This window comes from Ochotona curzoniae, unplaced genomic scaffold, assembly GCF_017591425.1.
Source record: "Ochotona curzoniae isolate NIBS_2020 unplaced genomic scaffold, NIBS_Ocur_1.0 contig_54, whole genome shotgun sequence".
Classification (NCBI taxonomy): Eukaryota; Metazoa; Chordata; class Mammalia; order Lagomorpha; family Ochotonidae; genus Ochotona; species Ochotona curzoniae.
The window spans coordinates 1,662,515-1,681,182 of NW_024466464.1; the positions used below are offsets into that span (position 1 = coordinate 1,662,515).

Consider the following 18,668-nt stretch of genomic DNA (forward strand, 5'->3'; position numbering starts at 1 on the left):
CAGGTGTTACCACCCCCAAGTGCTGGGGTGCCCAGGCCTGGAGGCAGGTGTTACCACCCCCAGATGCTGGGGCACTGAGGCCTGGAGGCAGGTGTTACCACCCCCAGGTGCTAGGGCACCCAGACCTGGTGTTACCACCCTCCAGGTGCTGGGGCACCCAGGCCTGGTGTTACCACCCTCCAGGTGCTGGGGCACTGAGGCCTGGTGTTACCACCCCCAGGTGCTGGGGCGCCCAGACCTGGAGGCAGGTGTTGCCACCCTCCAGGTTCTGGGGAGCCCAGGCCTGGTGCTGCCACCCTCCAGGCTTGAGGTGTGATTTTGTCAGAAGTCGTTTTGGTGGGTGTACGTCTTGGAGCAACGCACAGCTGTTGACTGTGGGGCTGATTCTAGGGGCTTGGAGCTGGGTCAGGATTCTGGCTCTCTTTTAGACTGCCCCGGTGGGAGGGGGGGAAGACGCTCCCCAGAGCAGGCTGTAGACCTGGTGTGTGGTGGCACTGTGTGGTCCCCAGGGGAGTGGTGACTCTTTACGAGTCCTGGGTGCTGCCCTCTGGCCCCAGAGCATCTCAGGCACCTGCAGAGCCATGGGTGGGTCAGGCTGGTGGGCATGAATGGGCTGCAGGGAGCTGGACGCTGGCCCGTGTCCCAGGGGCAGGCCCCACGGCTGCTGTCACTCCGAGCAACTGCTGAGTCCATGGCCTTGTCCCTGGTGAGCCCAGAGTGGGGTCCGCTTGCCTTTCTCCCACCCTGCTGCCCCACTCCCGTCTGCCAAGGTGCCAATAATCCTATGCCCTAAGCCCCTTGGAGCAGCCGGGGCATTAGAGCCGGATTTGATGACACGCTGCTGTCGCCTCGCAGGGCTGTTTGCAAATTTCCCCAGCAAGACTGCGTGTGTGTCTGGAGAGAGCCGAGGCCGGCCGTGGGTGGCATGCACGCATTCCAGGCAGGCTTCGGCGGGGCCTGTAAGAGCCCTTTGTGTCTCCAGCGGCTGTGGGGACACGGGAACGCTGCCGGCCCATGGCGGCATCTCCTTCCAGCCGGGTCTCAGTCCTGCCACTGGCGGCGGGCGTTTTGTCAGGTCTGATTGCTGGTCCCTCTGTGTGGGAGGCTGGGAGGGGCCTGTTGCCCTAGCTGTGTGTGTGCACGCCCAGTTTCCCACACAGGAGCACGTGGTGTGCAAGAGGGAGTGAGGTTGTCGAAGATGCCTTAATGTTTAGCTTTGGCTGGGCTGGGTCCGCCCCGGGTGACCTGGAGCCGGCTGTGCCAAGCTTCTGCCCACGCAGCTGTCGTTGGCGTTCCTGAACTTCACGGTGGGGAGCGTCTCACCTCTGGCAGCATTGTTGTGCTGCCAGCCTTGGCTCCTGCAGGCTGCAGTGTTGTGCTGGCTGGAGCTTGGCTGGCCAGGGCAGTGTGTGTGCAGGGTCAGGACAGTGCTGTGGCGCTGTGCCGGGGTCTCCTGTGCTGACCTGTCCCACTCTGTCCTCCAGGCGCAGGCCGTGACAGGTGCTTTGGCTGAAGCCGCAGCCGTGTCCCGAAGGCCCATCCGCCATGTTCTATGGGACTCACTTCATCATGTCTCCGCCCACCAAGAGCAGGCTGAAGCGGCAGAGCCACTTGCTGTCCAGCATGCTGTCCCGGACGCTGAGCCACAAGTACCGAGACCTAGAGCCGCCCTTCTCCGGCCTGGGCGCTGGCGACGACCCCGCCGAGCTGTCCACTCAGCTCTCGGCCCCCGGCGTCCTGAAGGTGTTTGGGGACAGTGTCTGCACTGGCACCCACTACAAGAGTGTGCTGGCCACGGGCACCTCCAGCGCCCAGGAGCTGGTGAAAGAGGCCCTGGAGCGTTACGCCCTGGACCCCGCCAGTGCTGGCCAGTACGTGCTGTGCGATGTGGTGGGCCGTGCCGGGGACCCCGGGCAGCGATGGCAAGCCCAGTGCCTCCGGGTGTTTGGGGATAATGAGAAGCCGCTCTTGATCCAGGAACTGTGGAAACCTCGAGAAGGTTTGTCCCGGAGGTTTGAGCTGAGGAAGAGGTCAGATGTGGAAGCGCTGGCAGCCAAGGAGGTGGATACCATCACAGCAGGTGAGGAAGCGTGGGAAGTTCAGGAAAGGCTGTGGGCCTGGGTGCCAGGTGGGCCAGTGGTCAGGGAGGGTGGCAAGGGGTAGAGGCAGGGGCGTGCTGGGCCATGTGCATGGGGAGGCCCCCGGGCCTGGGATGCTGGGCTGTGTGTGTGTGTGGTGTGGGTGTGTGTGTGTGCATGGGGAGGCCCCCGGGCCTGGGATGCTGGGCCGTGTGCAGTTTTCCTCATGTGTGGCCGCAGCCATGAGCATGTGGAAGTGATGGCCAGTGCGTGCGTCTGGGAGCCCTCCTGGTGGCCGCTCTGCAGAAGCTCCTGGTCCTTGTTGTGTGGTTTGAGAGACACCCACCCTGGGGTCTGGTCGGCTGTAGGGCAGCGTACATGGCTGTTGGTGTAGGGTTGTGTGTGTGGACCACAGAAGGAAGGTACCCTCTGTGGCATTGCCAGGGTGCGCCATCTTGAGGGGTTCCAGGTGCCCATGGACTGTGGGTGCCCAGAGACACTGGAGGACATTTTTGTGGAAGGCCAGTCTAGAGCAGTGGGTGCTGGTCCCATGGGAAGCGTGCCAGGGGCAGGGCCCTGTACTCGGGCCCCCGTACCCGCAGCCTGTGCGTTGTGTCTGGCTGTGCCAGGGGCAGGGCCCTGTACTCGGGCCCCCGTACCCGCAGCCTGTGCGTTGCGTCTGGCTGTGCCAGGGGCAGGGCCCTGTACTCGGGCCCCCGTACTCGCAGCCTGTGCGTTGCGTCTGGCTGTGCCAGGGGCAGTGCCCTGTACTCGGGCCCCCGTACCCGCAGCCTGTGCGTTGCGTCTGGCTGTGCCAGGGGCAGGGCCCTGTACTCGGGCCCCCGTACTCGCAGCCTGTGCGTTGCGTCTGGCTGTGCCAGGGGCAGGGCCCTGTACTCGGGCCCCCTTACCCGCAGCCTGTGCGTTGTGTCTGGCTGTTACTGTTGGTTTGGTGAACAGAAGCTATTACCTTAATAGTTACAACCACAAAATTCCAAAGATTGTTCAGTGTGTTTTAGCTTTTACTTGACTTCCTCCCTTAGATTCCCCATAAAAAGTGACTCCACCAGGAAGTGGGGTCCTCACTCAGAGGAGAAGGTGTGCGGGCCTGACTCTGGGTGGAGCGCGGCCATGAGCTGGGCTGCCGCTGTGTGCTGTGTGTGGGCAGCTTACCTCACCTCCCTGGACTGACTGCACCATGGGGTCCTGGCCACATCCCTGTGCCAGTGCCTCTGTGTGGTGCAGACTGCCTGCCCCCTGGAACCCTCTCCTAGGCTGCCACTCGCTGCCCCCCCAGGAGCCCTCCTCTCCTCCGAGGCTGCTGCTGACTGCCTGCCCCCTGGAGCCCTCCTTTCCTCGAGGCTGCCACTGCCTGCCCCCCAGGAGCCCTCCTCTCCTCCGGCTGCCACTGCCTGCCCCCAGGAGCCCTCCTCTCCTCCGGCTGCCACTGCCTGCCCCCAGGAACCCTCCTCTCCTCCGGCTGCCACTGCCTGCCCCCAGGAGCCCTCCTCTCCTCCGGCTGCCACTGCCTGCCCCCAGGAACCCTCCTCTCCTCCGGCTGCCACTGCCTGCCCCCAGGAACCCTCCTCTCCTCCGGCTGCCACTGCCTGCCCCCAGGAACCCTCCTCTCCTCCGGCTGCCACTGCCTGCCCCCAGGAGCCCTCCTCTCCTCCGGCTGCCACTGCCTGGCCCAGGAGCCCTCCTCTCCTCCGGCTGCCACTGGCTGCCTTTGCTCAGGTCGCGGTCTTGCCTGGTCACCATGCAGCACTTTGGCCCCTGCTGAAGGGAGCGGGTGTGGCTGGGAGAAGCCAGTGTTGTGCACGGGCTCCAGGGGCATTTGGGTCATCCTGGAAAACTCTGCCAGACAGGCAGAGCTGGGCAGGTGGTGGCTGCCAGTGCCGGCCACGCTGAGGTCCCCGCGGCGTCCCTTGTGTAGGTCGGCGGGCAGGCCTGGTGTGTGAGCCACGCGAGTGTGGGCTCACTCCCCACCCTCCCCTTTTTACGTTTACTTCTGTTTACTTGAAAGTCAGAGTTGGAAAGAGAGGGTTTACTCTCCAGGTGGCTGCCGCGCCCAGGGCTGGGCCAGGAGCTTCTTGAGGGTTGCCCACGCTGGGGGCAGGGTCCCGAGCTCTTGAGCCGTCGTCCTGCTTTCCCAGGCCATTAGCAGGAAGCCGGATGGGAAATGGAGCACCTGAGATTCGAACTGGCACCCAGCTGGCGTTGCAGGCGGAGGTTTGGCTGGCCTCAGCACCCTCCCCTTGGAAGTCTCTTTTGCCATGAGTCAAGTCAGAGGAGGTTTTGCTGTTCCTAGCCCATTTAACTTGGAGGTCGTTTCTCAAAACCTTGCTAATAAAAAGTCCATTAAGCTGGCCAGTTCCAGTGACCCACTTGGAGGGGCAAGAGGCGCTTGTGTTACCTGCCCTGGGCCCCAGGGAGCTGCTTTCCTTGCTGACCTCCTTCTTCACTGTGGTCCAGTGCCTCCCAGCCGCGCTGCCCGCTTTGCCAGCTCGAGCCTCCGTGTGGGGACCGGCCGTGTGAGGGGCAGAGGCAGCTTGCTGTGCAGTCTGGGGGCACCAGGAGGGCCCTGCCAACAGGCCTGCCCCACAGGGGCCTGACAGCGGGAAGGTCCAGAGCCTGCTGGGTGGAGTCCTCGGGCGGCTGCTGTGACACAGGGCCAGGAGGACACAGGCGTGTCCATACACACAGCCTCGCATTCCAAGTCACCCAACCCCATGGACGGACGCCCGTGCATCCTTTCTGTGGCCCTGGAGCTAGCCTTTGTCCACGGGCCTGCAAGCACCTGCACAGACTTTTCCCTGGGGGAGTGGAGCAGGCGGTCCTACCTGTGCTTGGCTGCTGGGTTCCCCTCCCTGTCCCTTCAGGTAGGAGAGCAGGACCGAGTCCCTGAGTAGGCCAGCAGCGGAGTTACTTCCCTGGAGCGCCTGGTGATCCCCACCACTCCCCAGTCTCCTAGGGGGGAGGGACCTCAGGACCCCAGTGGAAGGGGGTGCTGCACCCCCTAGGCCGTCCTTGGGTCGTGGTCCCTGATGCTTGCCCCTGCCTGACTGTGTCACTGTGGGGGCCGGATGCTGCAGAGCTGGGCCCCGTGGGGGTGAGGAAGGCCAGCTGGATGGGGGACTCCACGGCTGCAGGGCAGCCCGGCCTGTCCCCTTCAGTCTGTCCTCAGAGGACAAGGGCGGAGCCTCCCTGCCCCTCCGTGAGAACAGAGTGACCTCATGTGGAAAAAGTGCAGAAGGGAAGGCCCCGCCTGCCCAGTGTGTGAGTGCACGCCAGAGGCGTGGGTCGGCCCCCGCCACCAAGGCTGCTCCGTGGGCCCAGAGCGCTCCTGGGCTCGGGAGTTCTCGGAGCTGGGTGGAGCTGGGGCTGGTGCCTGCGATCCCCCAGAAGTCAGGAAGGGCAGAGTGAGTGTGCCAGTGGGTGGGTCCACCCCGTTCGGTCATCTGGCCATTGCTGGGCACCGGGGCCACGCACGAAGGCTGTCTGGGTTTTGTTTTCCATAAACGTGGCCGTCTCTTAGCTGCCAGCGTGTCCGACTCCGCACGTCTCAGGATCCACCTGGGTTCTGGGAGGGGGCGCCGCTGGGCTTTCCCGAAGGCTGGTGCTGCGAACCTGGGGCCCCGGCCAGCGAGACCTGCAATCGCCGTGCTGGCTCTGCGGAGGCGGACTGCAGGGCCATGTGGTTTTTGTCAGTGCTTGGGGTGGGCGAGGTGGGGGTGGGGCTTATGGAGGCCCTCTGTTCCCACTCCTCTCCCCCTTCCTCATGCAGGTGTGGACCTAGGCTGCCTTTCCCAGTGGCCTCGGGCTCCGCCCTGGCCTCCCATTGCAGCCTTCACTGAGCACCGAGCACTTAGTCCCAGCGTGCCCGATGGCCCTGTTGGGGTCAGGTGGCCGCGTGCTCTCTGTGCTCAGCAGGCCTCCAGCAGCAGCATGCTCCTTGGGCTGTGCCCCCTGGAAGCTGAGCATCTCGATGGGGGCCCATGTCTTCGGGCACTCTCCCGTGCCGCCGACAAGGAGGCTGGCCCACGTCCTTTGCTCCAGGACCCTCGTTCCAGGCAGGCTGCCAGGCGGAGAGTTTGTGAAGGTCACCTGTGCCGGTGCAGAGGCTGGGGAGAAACTGCCTGTCAGAAGCTCCGTGGCTGGTGTGCGCTGGGTGCCTGCCGGACCCCCGTGGGAGGATTGCTGGGAGGGTCTCAGCGTCCGTGTGCACACAGGCTCTGTCATGGAACCCTCTTCTGTGTGGAACTGGTGCCTCCGGAGGGGAGGGCGCCATCCAGGAGTGGAGCGTGGCTGGGCTGCCGAGGTGGCCACCAGACAGGTTGCCGTGCCGCCTCCGCTCCTTGGAGCCCTGTGTGGCTGCTGGAGTGGCTGTGTTGGCGAGTGTGTCACGGCTGAGCCCCCTGCTCTGCCTGAGTTACTCATGGGCAGAGGGCGGCTGTAAGCTCGGGGCACCTCCAGGCACCTGCCGGGCACCTCCGGGCTGCCTCACGTGCTCACTGGGTGCTGCTGTGACTTCTGCCCTGGCCAGTCCAGTCTCTGTGGGCATCGTCTTCTGATCTTTTTTCCCCTACAAGGAGTCTAATTTTTTAAAAAAGATTTAAAAATTTTTATTGGAAAGGCAGATCTACAGAGAGAAGGAGAGAGAGAGAGAGATCTTAAGATCTTCTGTCTGCTGGTTCACTCCCCAAGTGGCTGCACCGGACGGAGTTAAGCTGATTCAAAGCCAGGAACCTCTTCCAGGTCTCCCACATGGGTACAGGGTCTCAGGGCTTTGGGCCATCCTCGACTGCTTTCCTAGGCCACAAGCAGGGAGCTGGATGGGAAGTGGGGCTGTCAGGATTAGAACCAGTGCCCATATGGGAAGTTGGCACTTGAACGGTTAGCCAGTGAGCCGAGGTGCTGGGCCTGCCGCAGGACTTTCCGTGAAGCCGGGCAGCAGCCTGGCAGAGGGTATCCTGTGGGAAATGCTGACTGTGTGTGCTGACTGCTAACGGGCTGGTTCACGTCCTGGCTCTGCAGAGGGAAGCGGCTGAGCTTTCCAGTCCCCGCCGGGCCTTGCCAGCGGACAGAGCGGACAGAGCGTGTGGGTGGGGGCTCATGGCTCACAGCGGGCTCACCCTGTAGCCCACTGGCTGCATGTTCTAAAAACATGAGCATCTTCATTTCCGCCTTGGAGTGGGTTGGATGCACCGCACCACTGTGCCAGTGGGCTGAGCCTGAGGCCAGCAGGCAGGTGCCCAGCGCTAATGCCAAAAGTATATGGCACATCATCCCTGGTGTAAAATCCGTGGCCGACGGGGTAAGGCGGACAGCGCAGGTACTGCAGGGACGGGAGGAGAAGGCGCACTCAGGCAGGATGAGGAGGGCTGCATGTCTTCCGTGGCCACCACGAGCCGTAAGAAGGGCAGGGCTGGCTGCAGGGTGGCTGGGCAGTGGCTGGGCAGATGTTCCATGGGAGTATTTTACCCACGAGGCCATGATGGCAGCAGAAAGGCTCAGGCTACACCTTGTTGTCAGGTGCCCGGCAACCCTGACCGTCTGTGTGGCGAGGCTCTGTGGCACGGTCTGACACAGCAGGCCAGTGCTTCCGTGCTCACTGGGGACAGCGGGTTGCTGTGGAGGGCTCGACCTCCCCGCAGTGTCCGAGCCCAGGCTTCAGGGAAACCGCATGTGGGGGCCAGGTTCAGGACGTGGTGTGAACATGGCAGGGGGCGGGGACTGTTCCAAAGGTCTCTCTGCTCTCAAGCCGTGTGATCCGAGTTTTAGAATGCCCAATTTCCTTAGTTGGAATCTCAGAATATGAAAACTAGTTTTTCGTTGTCATGAACCAAGGTAGTGAACTTATAAACTAAACAGTACAACTCGTGTTTTCCAAAAACGTTTTTACATTTTTTTAAGTTGACTTAATAATTAGAAGTGTAGGGCCCAGCACAGTAGCCTAGTGGTTAAAGTCTTCATCTTGCACATGCCATTGGTTCTAATTCTGGCAGGCCCACTTCTCATCCAGCTCCCTGCTTGTGGCAGTTGAGGAAGGCCCAAAGCCTTGGGACCCTGCAGCTGCATGAGAGACCTGGGAGAGACTCTGGGCTCCTGGCTTTGGATCAGCTCAGCTCCAACTGTGGTGGCCGTTTGGGGAGTGAATCAGCAGATGGAAGATCTTCCTCTCTGTCTCTCCTTGTCTCTGTAGATTTGCCTTTCCAAAAAAAAAAAAAAAAATCTTTAAAACAAATTAGAAGTGTATGTATTAATATTCACTGCCAGCGTCTTTTTTGTAGCTAGCGCAGAAATGTGGCCCCTGACTTGGTAACTGCCGCATTTGGCGAAGTGCAAGTCGGGACCCTTGTCCCGCCAGCGCAGGGGTGTTGGTGGTGTCACTGCGTCCCCGCCACGTTGGGATCTGCTGGCTCCCACCGTGACAGCGCTGGCCGACACTCTTGGCGTTGTTCGCGCGTGTGCAGTGGTCTTGTGCTCTGGACAGCGTGCTGAGATGTTCACAGTGGAGCTGCTGCCTGAGGTGTTGGAGAGCCGCCAGGTGCCACGCAGGCCTGAGCCCAGCCTTGGCACGGGCGTGGCAGGCTCTCCCACACCGTGGTGGGCTTGAAGCGCCGTGAGGTGGGCGGCGTGGCCTGCAGTGGTGTGGACGAGTTAGGAAGCTCTTGACCGGCCAGGTTTTACAGGCGGGGTCAGAGCGGGCTGGAATAGGGAACGTGCCAGAAGTGTCGCATAAAGGAGTTTGTCCAGAGTCGGGACAGCCAGCTTCAGGACGTGGAGAAAAGTAAAAGTGGACCCTCGCTCCAGATGCGTTCAAAACCTGGAGGCCAAAGGAAGAGAAGAGTTGCCTAAGCAAAGCTTAAAGGCATGCAAAGGTTAAGGGGGGAGGTGGATGGACTTGGTGGGGTCACATGGCCACTTCCTGTCCAGCCAAGGGCACTGTTTAGGTAAGCTTGGCAGGCACGCCTGTACTGGGACAAGTGCTTGCAGTGCCTGAAGTGAGGTACTGCTGAACAGCTAGCACAGAGTCGGGAGTGGCTGAAGATCAGCGAGAAGGGACAAGATACCCAAGAGGAACGCACACTGGAGCCCAGGGTGCAGGTCACAGGTCACAGGTCGCAGGGTACAGGTCACAGGTCGCAGGGTGCAGGTCACAGGTCACAGGTCACAGGTTGCAGGTCACAGGTCACAGGTCGCAGGGTGCAGGTCGCAGGGTGCAGGTCACAGGTCGCAGGTCACAGGTCGTAGGTCACAGGTCGCAGGGTGCAGGTCACAGGTCGCAGGTCACAGGTTGCAGGGTGCAGGTCACAGGTCGCAGGGTGCAGGTCACAGGTCGCAGGTCGCACATACAGCTGGAGTTGCCGATGGCAGAAGACTGGCAGCCCGCCCCCCCGTCATGCTGTGCCACGTGCTGGCTCCTGCACCCTCCAATATTTGGGCTCTGTGGCAGGAGGTGGCAAACTCGAGCAGTTAGACAGATGGGCTGTGTAAACACTGTGTGAGAAGTGATCGATTATGCAGGCACTGAATGCGCTTTCGCGGAGAGATGCAGGCTTGTGGGGACACCTGTGGATGCCAGCATGTGGGACTTACCATCCAGTGACTCCACAGCAGGCTCATGTTGAAGTGAGTTGGCAGAGGAGCGGTTCCTGCCCCTGATGGGGGGGTGGGTATTGCCAGAAGAGTGTGTAAATTAGGCTGAGGAATGGCCCAGGCCACAGCACGCACAGTGTGGAGTTGCGGGATATCCGGTGACTGCAGCTGCTGGGGTCAGTGGGGGTCACTGGGTTGTGGGCTGGGGAAGTCATCCAAGACCCCCCGATTGCTTTCTCGGGGCGCTGAGCACGCGGACCAGGTGGGAAGGAGTTGAGAAGTACACACTGACATCTTGGCAATAGGTGGAATTAATGATCTTGGAAAATCCTTCTAGATAAAGTATCGGGAAGCTGTGTATCATCTTCCAGTGCCTGAGCACCCAAGGACGTACAGGCAGCCCCTGGGGTGAAGCTTCCAGGACCGGCGCCCAGATCCCAGCTGGCTCTCGAGCAGTCTGCCCCGCAGACGTTTGCCAGCCGTGGGAGGAACCAGGTGCAGCCTTAAGACTGGGTCCCGTTGGGCGACTGGCCGAATGGGGAGCAGGGAGTTAAACGGGAGTGCCTCCTAGCACTGGGTCGTGGGGGCACCTGAGAGCAGGGGGAGAACGGAGTTACACGGGGATCGCCTCTATCACTGGGTCCGTGGGCGCCACTCGAGGACGTGGGAGCAGGAGATTGGCAACGGGGTAGGCTGACTCTTAGCGCTGCGTTACCGTGGGGGCTGCGATTGAGCGGGTGGGGAGCAGGGAGTTCCGGAGGTGCACTATGCTGTGTCTGGGGGCGCACTCTGAGCCAAGGGGGAGCAGGCAGTTAGAACGGAGGTGCCTCCCTTAGCGCCCCTGGGTCCCCGTGGGGCGCCACTCTGAGCGAAGGGGGAGCAGGGAGGGCTTGCTGCCTGCTAAGAGATGACAAAATTAGCTCCCTTTAAAACTCTTCTTTTTCAAATTTATTTGAGAGAGCTGTTGATCCAGGAGTGGGGAGATGGGCAGTGAGCAGTGTGGGAGCCCACCCAAGCCACTAGCTCACGTTCTCACTGGGGCTGGGTCAGGCTGAAGCTGAGTCAGCAACTGAGCCTCCGGCACGGGTGTCAGACACCTGTGCACTCCGGCTGCACCACTGTCTTGCGTCGCGAATGCTGGCATCAGAAGTGGAACTGGGACTCAACCTGGTCACACTCGTGGGACACGTGGGCGTGCTGCTGAGGCCAGGGCTTCTCCCTGAAAGATCCTACCTGGCCTTGACCCTAGGAGGAGACAACTGCACTGTTTCCTGGGGGTGGAGAGCAGAGCTCTCTGTGATGTGTTTGGGGTTCAGCACTGTACTGCCTTTGCTTCTGGGTAATCCCTGGCTAAGAGCTGGAGTGCAGCAGAGGTGATGAGAGAACAGGACCCCTGTTCTGTGTGTGTGTTTGTGTGTGTGTGTGTGTGTGTGTGTGTGGTGTGGGAGTGTGCAGGGACCTGGTGGGCTGCAGGGTCTTTGTGTGTGTGGTGTGAGAGTGTGCAGGGACCTGGTGGGGTGCAGGGTCTGTGTGTGTGTGGTGTGAGAGTGTGCAGGGTCCCTGGTGGGGTGCAGGGGTGTGTGTGTGTGTGTGTCTGTGTGTGTGTGTGGTGTGGGAGTGTGCAGGGCCCCTGCTGGACTGCAGGGTCTGTGTGTGTGTGTGGTGTGGGAGTGTGCAGGGACCTGGTGGGCTGCAGGGTCTGTGTGTGTGGGAGTGTGCAGGGGCCCTCGTGGGCTGCAGGGTCTGTGTGATGCCCTTCTGCAAGGACACAGTGTATACACACTGTCCTGTGGCTCACAGAAAGAACACGGATCCTAAAAACCCAGCTCATGCTGGGCGGCCACTCCCAGGGATTCCATAGGAAACTAGGTTCTGGAAGTGGATTCAGGGGCGTCAGCAGTGGCGTCTGATTATACGCTCTGAATGTGTGTGTAGTAAGTGTTGAACGAGCTGCAGGAAGGACAACTGGGCATTGTGGGCAGCGCTGCTGGAAGCACGAGTTTTGAATCATTTAAACAGTACGCTAGTACGACTGTGGAGGGCGGCTGTACGGTGGGGACGCGGGTCACACAGGGAAGGGAACAACCAGCGCTTCATCCCGTGCGAAGCCGGGAGAAGCCCAAGGGCAGTGCGGGTAGTGCGGGCAGTGCGGGCAGTGTGTGCAGTGCGGGCAGTGTGGGCAGTGTGTGCAGTGTGGGCAATGCGGGCAGTATGTGCAGTGCGGGCAGTGTGTGCAGTGCGGGCAGTGTGGGCAGTGCGGGCAGTGTGTGCAGTGCGGGCAATGCGGGCAGTGTGGGCAGTGCGGGCAGTGTGGGCAGTGTGGGCAGTGTGGGCAGTGCGGGTAGTGCGGGCAGTGCAGGCAATGCGGGCAGTGCGGGCAGTGTGTGCAATGCGGGCAGTGTGTGCAGTGCGGGCAGTGCGGGCAGTGTGTGCAGTGTGGGCAATGCGGGCAGTATGTGCAGTGCGGGCAGTGCAGGCAGTGCGGGCAGTGTGGGCAGTGCGGGCAGTGTGTGCAGTGTGGGCAATGCGGGCAGTGTGGGCAGTGTGTGCAGTGCGGGCAGTGCGGGCAGTGTGGGCAATGCGGGCAATGCGGGCAATGCAGGCAGTGTGGGCAGTGCAGGCAGTGTGGGCTGTGTGGGCAATGCGGGCAGTGCAGGCAGTGTGGGCAATGCGGGCAGTGTGGGCAATGCGGGCAGTGTGTGCAGTGTGTGCAATGTGGGCAGTGCGGGCAGTGTGGGCAGTGCGGGCAGTGTGTGCAGTGTGTGCAGTGCGGGCAGTGTGTGCAGTGTGGGCAATGCTGGCAGTGTGGGCAATGCGGGCAGTGTGTGCAATGCGGGCAGTGTGGGCAGTGCAGCGGGCTCGCGCGAGGACTTCACCCATGTCCTCGGTGGCGGGGCGTTGCCACAGCGCGGCCGCCCCAGTGCGCACGAGGGAGCGCGCCCTGATGGCGTGTGAGGGCAGAGCCGGGGCGGCACGGCCGAACGCGGCCGGTTGATGCCCGCCTGGACCCGAACCCCCGCCCCGGGCCGGTGCGCCGGCCGGTGCGCAGGCGCGCGCGGGCGCATCGTCCCCAAGCGCCGCCGCCGCCGCCCGGCGCCATGTTGGCCCCCAGGGGAAGGAGGCGAAGCGCTTGAGGCCCCGGGCTCGGAGCGGGGTCCCCCGGGCTGGTGGAGCGCCCGCCCCTCCCGCGCCAGCGGATCATGCCCCGTGCGGCCGTGGAGGTCGCGGCGGGGGCGGAAGGGCCGCGGCGGGGCCGGCGCTAGACATGATGCCCTTCCCGGTGCTGGCCCCGGGAGCGCCGGCGCCGCCGCCCAAGCGCTACGGCATCTCCTCGCCCATCAGCCTGGCCACGCCCAAGGAGACGGACTGCGCGCTCACCCAGAAGCTCATCGAGACCCTGCGGCCCTTCGGCGTGTTTGAGGAGGAGGAGGAGCTGCAGGGCCGGATCCTGATCCTGGAGAAGTTGAACAACCTGGTGAAGGAGTGGATCCGCGAAGTCAGTGCGAGCAAGAGCCTGCCCGAGGTGCTGGTGGAGAGCGTGGGCGGCCGGCTCTTCACCTTCGGCTCGTACCGCCTGGGCGTGCACACCAAGGGCGCCGACATCGACGCGCTGTGCGTGGCGCCCAGGCACGTGGACCGCAGCGACTTCTTCACCTCCTTCTACCACAAGCTGAGGCTGCAGGAGGAAGTGAAAGACCTGCGGGCCGTGGAGGACGCGTTCGTGCCGGTCATAAAGCTGTGTTTTGATGGGATAGAGATCGATATTCTGTTTGCAAGATTAGCACTGCAGACCATTCCGGAAGACTTGGATTTAAGGGATGACAGTTTGCTCAAGAACTTAGATATCAGATGCATCCGAAGTCTTAACGGTTGCCGGGTAACCGACGAGATACTACATCTGGTCCCAGACATCGACAACTTCAGGTTAACGCTGAGAGCTATCAAGCTGTGGGCCAAGTGCCACAACATCTACTCCAACATACTCGGCTTCCTGGGCGGCGTTTCCTGGGCCATGCTGGTGGCGAGAACCTGCCAGCTCTACCCGAATGCCGTAGCCTCCACTCTGGTGCGGAAATTTTTCTTGGTGTTTTCGGAATGGGAGTGGCCCAACCCGGTGCTGCTCAAAGAGCCGGAGGAGCGGAACCTGAACCTGCCGGTCTGGGACCCGAGAGTGAACCCCAGTGACCGCTACCACCTCATGCCCATCATCACCCCGGCGTACCCGCAGCAGAACTCCACCTACAACGTGTCCGTCTCCACCAGGATGGTCATGGTGGAGGAGTTTAAACAAGGCCTCGCCATCACGCACGAGATCCTGCTCAACAAGGCCGAGTGGTCTAAACTTTTCGAAGCCCCAAGCTTCTTCCAGAAGTACAAGCACTACATTGTCCTCCTAGCAAGCGCGCCGACGGAGAAGCAGCACCTGGAGTGGGTCGGCCTGGTGGAGTCCAAGATCCGGATCCTGGTCGGGAGCCTGGAGAAGAATGAGTTCATCACGCTGGCGCACGTGAACCCGCAGTCGTACCCGGCGCCCAAGGAGAAGCCCGGGCGGGAGGAGTTCTGCACCATGTGGGTGATCGGGCTGGTGCTGAAGAAGCCCGAGCAGTCCGAGGTTCTCAGCGTGGACCTCACCTACGACATCCAGTCGTTCACGGACACCGTGTACCGGCAGGCCGTCAACAGCAAGATGTTTGAGATGGACATGAAAGTCGCTGCCATGCACTTGCGAAAGAAAGAGCTGCAGGAGCTGCTCCCCAACCACGTGTTTCAGAAAAAGAAGACGCGCCCGGCAGAGGGCGTCACCCTGACGGCCACGAGTGACGATGGCAGTGCCGGGACGGACAGTGAAGACAGCGTGTCCACGCCGTCGCCCGCCGGCCTCTTGACTGGCAGCTCCCGGGACACCAGCAGCCCCGCCCCGCCCGTCCTGTCTGTGACGCTGGCCAACGGGCAGGCCCCCGAGCTTGTGCTGCCCCAGGGGAGTCCCGACGAGGGCCCCGGGGCCGTGTCGGGTGAAGGCATCCCTCAGGCGGCCTCACAGCCTGCCGGCTCTCCTCCACCAAAGCCCAGAGTCACCCGGGTGGTTTCCTCACCGTGTCTGCTGAGCCATCCACCCATGCCTTCCGGAAATGCCGCGGCCGGCATCCCTAACCCTATCGTGGGAATCTAGGAAAGGAAGGTGTGGAATACAAGAACGGAAGCTAGAGAGACAGTGACCGATCATTTCCTCCAGCACAGGACGTCCCAGTGCCCCGTCCTGCCCGAGAGCCCCGCGGCTGTCACCATGAGCTCCGTCCAACAGACGCCATGGGTAGAGGCCGCTGCCCACCAACAGCCTCCACCAGCTCGCCTGCCAGCTGACGATCCCAACAAGAAGGGCGCGGCTTCCAGTCCAGGAGGGACTCCGGGGAGGGGAGCTTCCAGGTTGGCGAGTGAAGCCAGAAGTACTATCGCTCAAATCTCGGCGCACGTGACGTGAGCTCTCGCCAGGACTGCTGCCTGGGAGAAGAGAAGACCTCCAGCCGTGCTTGCGTCTCCGACTGACACCTGCCCTGCACTCTGGAATTCCTCACTCCAGGGATGCACTTTAGAACTATTTATAGATTTTTCAGCTGGCCGAGCTTCAGCTTTTGCCTGAAGAGGTTTCTCCCACCACCTTTAAAATCGGACCCCATCATATAGTGCCGTACCATACCCGAGAGAGTACGAGTAAACCCAGCCCGTGCGCTAGGTGTAACCCTCTTAAAATGAAACGTCAGGCCCTAGGTAGGCGTTTGACATCAGAGCAGTAACTAGCGAGCCTTTGGTATATGGGACGTGGTCACGAAATGGTGCTTTTATCTGTGACATTCTTGCAGACTATGTAGTCAGCGATCAGACATTTCCTTGGGGCTGACAAAGCCTGTTTTCTCATCCTCAATCATTTGTCTTAAAACAGGAAAGCTTTTTGCGTCCCCTCTCTGTCCTTTGCTGGTCTTCCCAAGGGATGCCCTTGTATCCGACTAGTATTTTCTAAACCACGATGTGGAGCTCAGAACCCTATGTCCGTAGGGCACAGGACACCAGACCTGAATTCCACGGCCTCGATGCCCGGGAGACATGCTGGCACCCGTGGGTGGTCGCTTGGCTTCTGCAGATGAAATCTCTGTGCTCCGCAGAGTGCGACCTGCTCACAGGAGAGTGGCTATCCAGTTTTCACAGTAGAGGCAAAAAAAAAAAAAAAGCATTTTCTCCAAGAATTTGTAACCAGTTTTATTTTCGAAGACTTACCAAATTCACCAGTAAATTTTACCGTAGAGACACAAAACACAAGCACATGCCATCTTGCCAGCTTCCTCCGCTTTTGATTTTTCCTGCCAAAGATTAGGAATACTTTCTTTAGACAAAAAACGAGATGCCTCAGTCATGCAGCAGCAGGTTCATGTGCAGGGCACGCGAGGGGCGAGCTGGAAGGGCATTGCAGCTGTGGCCGAATCCCTCCGCAGCCAGCCCGGCGGGCGCAGCCTCGCTCCCTCCCGCATGGACCTTTCCGCGTGGAACTGCAGTTCATTTAAACTCTGGCGTTGCCAGGTTGTTCCCAGGGTTGCGGCAGTCCTTGCTCGGAGCTGTGCGGTGACGGACACGTGCTCCGTCCGGCCTGCGTCCCCCTCGTGCTCGTGTCCTGCCCTCTGCCACCACAGCATGTCGTCCCGCGTGCAGAACGGCCCTGGTGGGGGCCTGAATCACCGGGCACAAATATAGGCTTGTCATTTTGTTTACTTATTTGGGAAAGAAACATTAGTTTATTAACCGTTCCGTGTGAGTGTTTTCCCAAGCTGGAAACTTGGGCCTTTTGCTTCTAGTTCTGATCCCTTGAACTTTAGACTGTTTCTCACGCGCTGTACGTAGTGTCTCGCGACTCAAGTTGGCTTTGTTAAATGGTATCTGTACTCCTTGTATTTTCAAGTGCTATTTTGAAAACAGATGATGTATTTCTCCATTAAAAACACAATAAAAAAACGGCAAAGTGAAGCCGAAATGACGATCGAGTCTGGTGGTGAGAGTTGGGCGCTTGTTCCTGGAGAGGGCGGAGATGCTGAGCTCACGGCCGAGGAGAAGGTGTGTTCCAGCGTCAGGGGAGAAGCAGAAAGCTGCGGATTCCAGGTTGGGGTGAAAATGGAGCCAACAGCTTCCCAAAGAAACGGGGAGAAGATGGGAGAGCTAGAGCAGGGCAGCAGCAGGACAGCAGAGTTGGGGCGGGAGGTTGAGTTGGTAACTGTCAAACATTGCAAAGCCACAGTAAAACAGGGACGAGAGGGCCACTGCGGGGTAGAGGGAAAATGGCACGATTTCTAGATAGGTTAGCCTGGAATGAGTCGGCAGAGCTAAGACTGAGGGAAACGGCCAGCACGGGACACGAGCATGAACTCCAGAACGGCTCTTCCACTGGTGGGAATCAAGCCAGAGAGGGAAGGCAGCTGGTTCCTGGAGTTGGTCTGCGGGGTGAGCTCTCTCTGAAGGCCCGGATGCCGAGTGCTGCTGTGGGATGCCAGCAGTCCTTGTCACGGTGACATGACCCTGTTAGGGAGCGGATGCTAGTGTTCAAGGCTGGTCTGCCACCCGTCCCCTCTGCCTCACACCTGCCGCCAGCATCAACGTGGTGGGCATTTGTTGTGCTGGCCCCACCCTCACATTGGGAAATACGCGTTATTGTCAAGCAAGCGCTGGGCATGTACAGAGCCTGACTTAAGGCTATGGCTGGAAGATGGCGCTCTTCAAATGAATGCTGGAGAGTGAGCCCTGAAGGGCAGGCCCTGGCCCCACGGAGGGAAGCCGAAGCCGGCAGCCTGGTAGCCTGGCTTGTGCAAGTCTGGCTCCTGTTTGACAGGGAAGGGAAGGCCACCTTGGGTTTGGGACGCCCCCTTCCTGGGCGGTATCTCCCTGCCGGTCTGGGTTGACCAGGAGTGGGCAGCAGGCTAGCCAGCTGTGCTGGTCAGAGCTGCAGAAGCGTCTTAGGCTGTCGTGGGGTTCGCTCCTGGTGCCTCTGTGTCTGTCTGCTGCTTCCAGGCCTGGCTGGGACCGGTCACGGTTGAACTGTGTCCCCGGAAGATCGGGTGCTGTAGCCTGGGAATGAGTGAATGTGGAGCCAGAGGAGGTCACGGACACACACAGGGACAAGCGTGTGAGGCCACGTGCAGGCGGAGGCCGAGGCGAAGCAGGAGCTGACCCTGCCGGCCCTGCGCCCTGGACTTCCAGCCCTGAGAGCCTGCGGCGTTTCTGGCCTAGAAGCCGCTCAGCCAGGCTCCTTCCTTAGGATAGCCCCTGGGAACGGTGTGGAGCTATCAGCTGACCCCCTTTTCCCTACCTGCCATTGCAGTCACTTGGAGAGGTCAAGGTCAGACGCACGCACTGAGCCCCTGGGTAAATGGAGAGGAAAGGGTAGGGAAACCGAGGCTGTGACCCAGATGGCTGGGCTGGTCCCACAGGTGCAGACAGGATGTGCCAGACTTGGCACAGTGGACTCAGCTGGCAGAGGTCGGCCTTCAGGCGGTGAGTGTTCAGAGTCAAGATGCTTTGTAACTGGCAGAGGGCTGGGCTGGCCACCGGGGTCAGAGGGACTGTGGCAGAGTGACACTCTGGTGAGTGTGACGCTTCTCTTGGTGTGACATCCCCGTGGGTGTGGTACTCCCCTGGGTGTGACATCCCCGTGGGTGTGGTACTCCTGTAGGTGTGACATCCCCGTGGGTGTGGTACCCCTGTGGGTGTGACATCCCCGTGGGTGTGGTACTCCCCTGTGTGTGACATTCCTGTGGGTGTGGTACTCCCCTGTGGGTGTGACATCCCCGTGGGTGTGGTACTCCCCTGGGTGTGACATCCCCGTGGGTGTGGTACTCCCCTGGGTGTGACATTCCCGTGGGTGTGGTGCCCCAGTGGGTGTGACATCCCCCTGGGTGTAGTACTCCCCTGGGTGTGACATTCCAGTGGGTGTGGTACTCCCCTGGGTGTGAC

At 61.0% G+C, this 18,668-nt stretch overlaps 2 protein-coding genes across 2 annotated transcripts in view; both read left to right on the forward strand.

The window, feature by feature from the left end:
* The first annotated feature begins 1,505 nt into the window (after window positions 1-1,505).
* RADIL (Rap associating with DIL domain) overlaps window positions 1,506-18,668 on the forward strand; it is a 61,325-nt gene continuing 44,162 nt past the window's right edge. Inside the window, exon 1 of the mRNA XM_040990033.1 lies at window positions 1,506-2,080. Coding sequence (XP_040845967.1) covers window positions 1,546-2,080 — 535 coding nt within the window. The 5' untranslated portion in view covers window positions 1,506-1,545. The remainder of the gene's footprint in view (window positions 2,081-18,668) is intronic.
* On the forward strand, window positions 12,946-14,850 carry PAPOLB (poly(A) polymerase beta). Its single transcript, XM_040990036.1, has one exon. It carries the CDS (start codon window positions 12,946-12,948, stop codon window positions 14,848-14,850), a length of 1,905 nt encoding a protein of 634 aa, XP_040845970.1.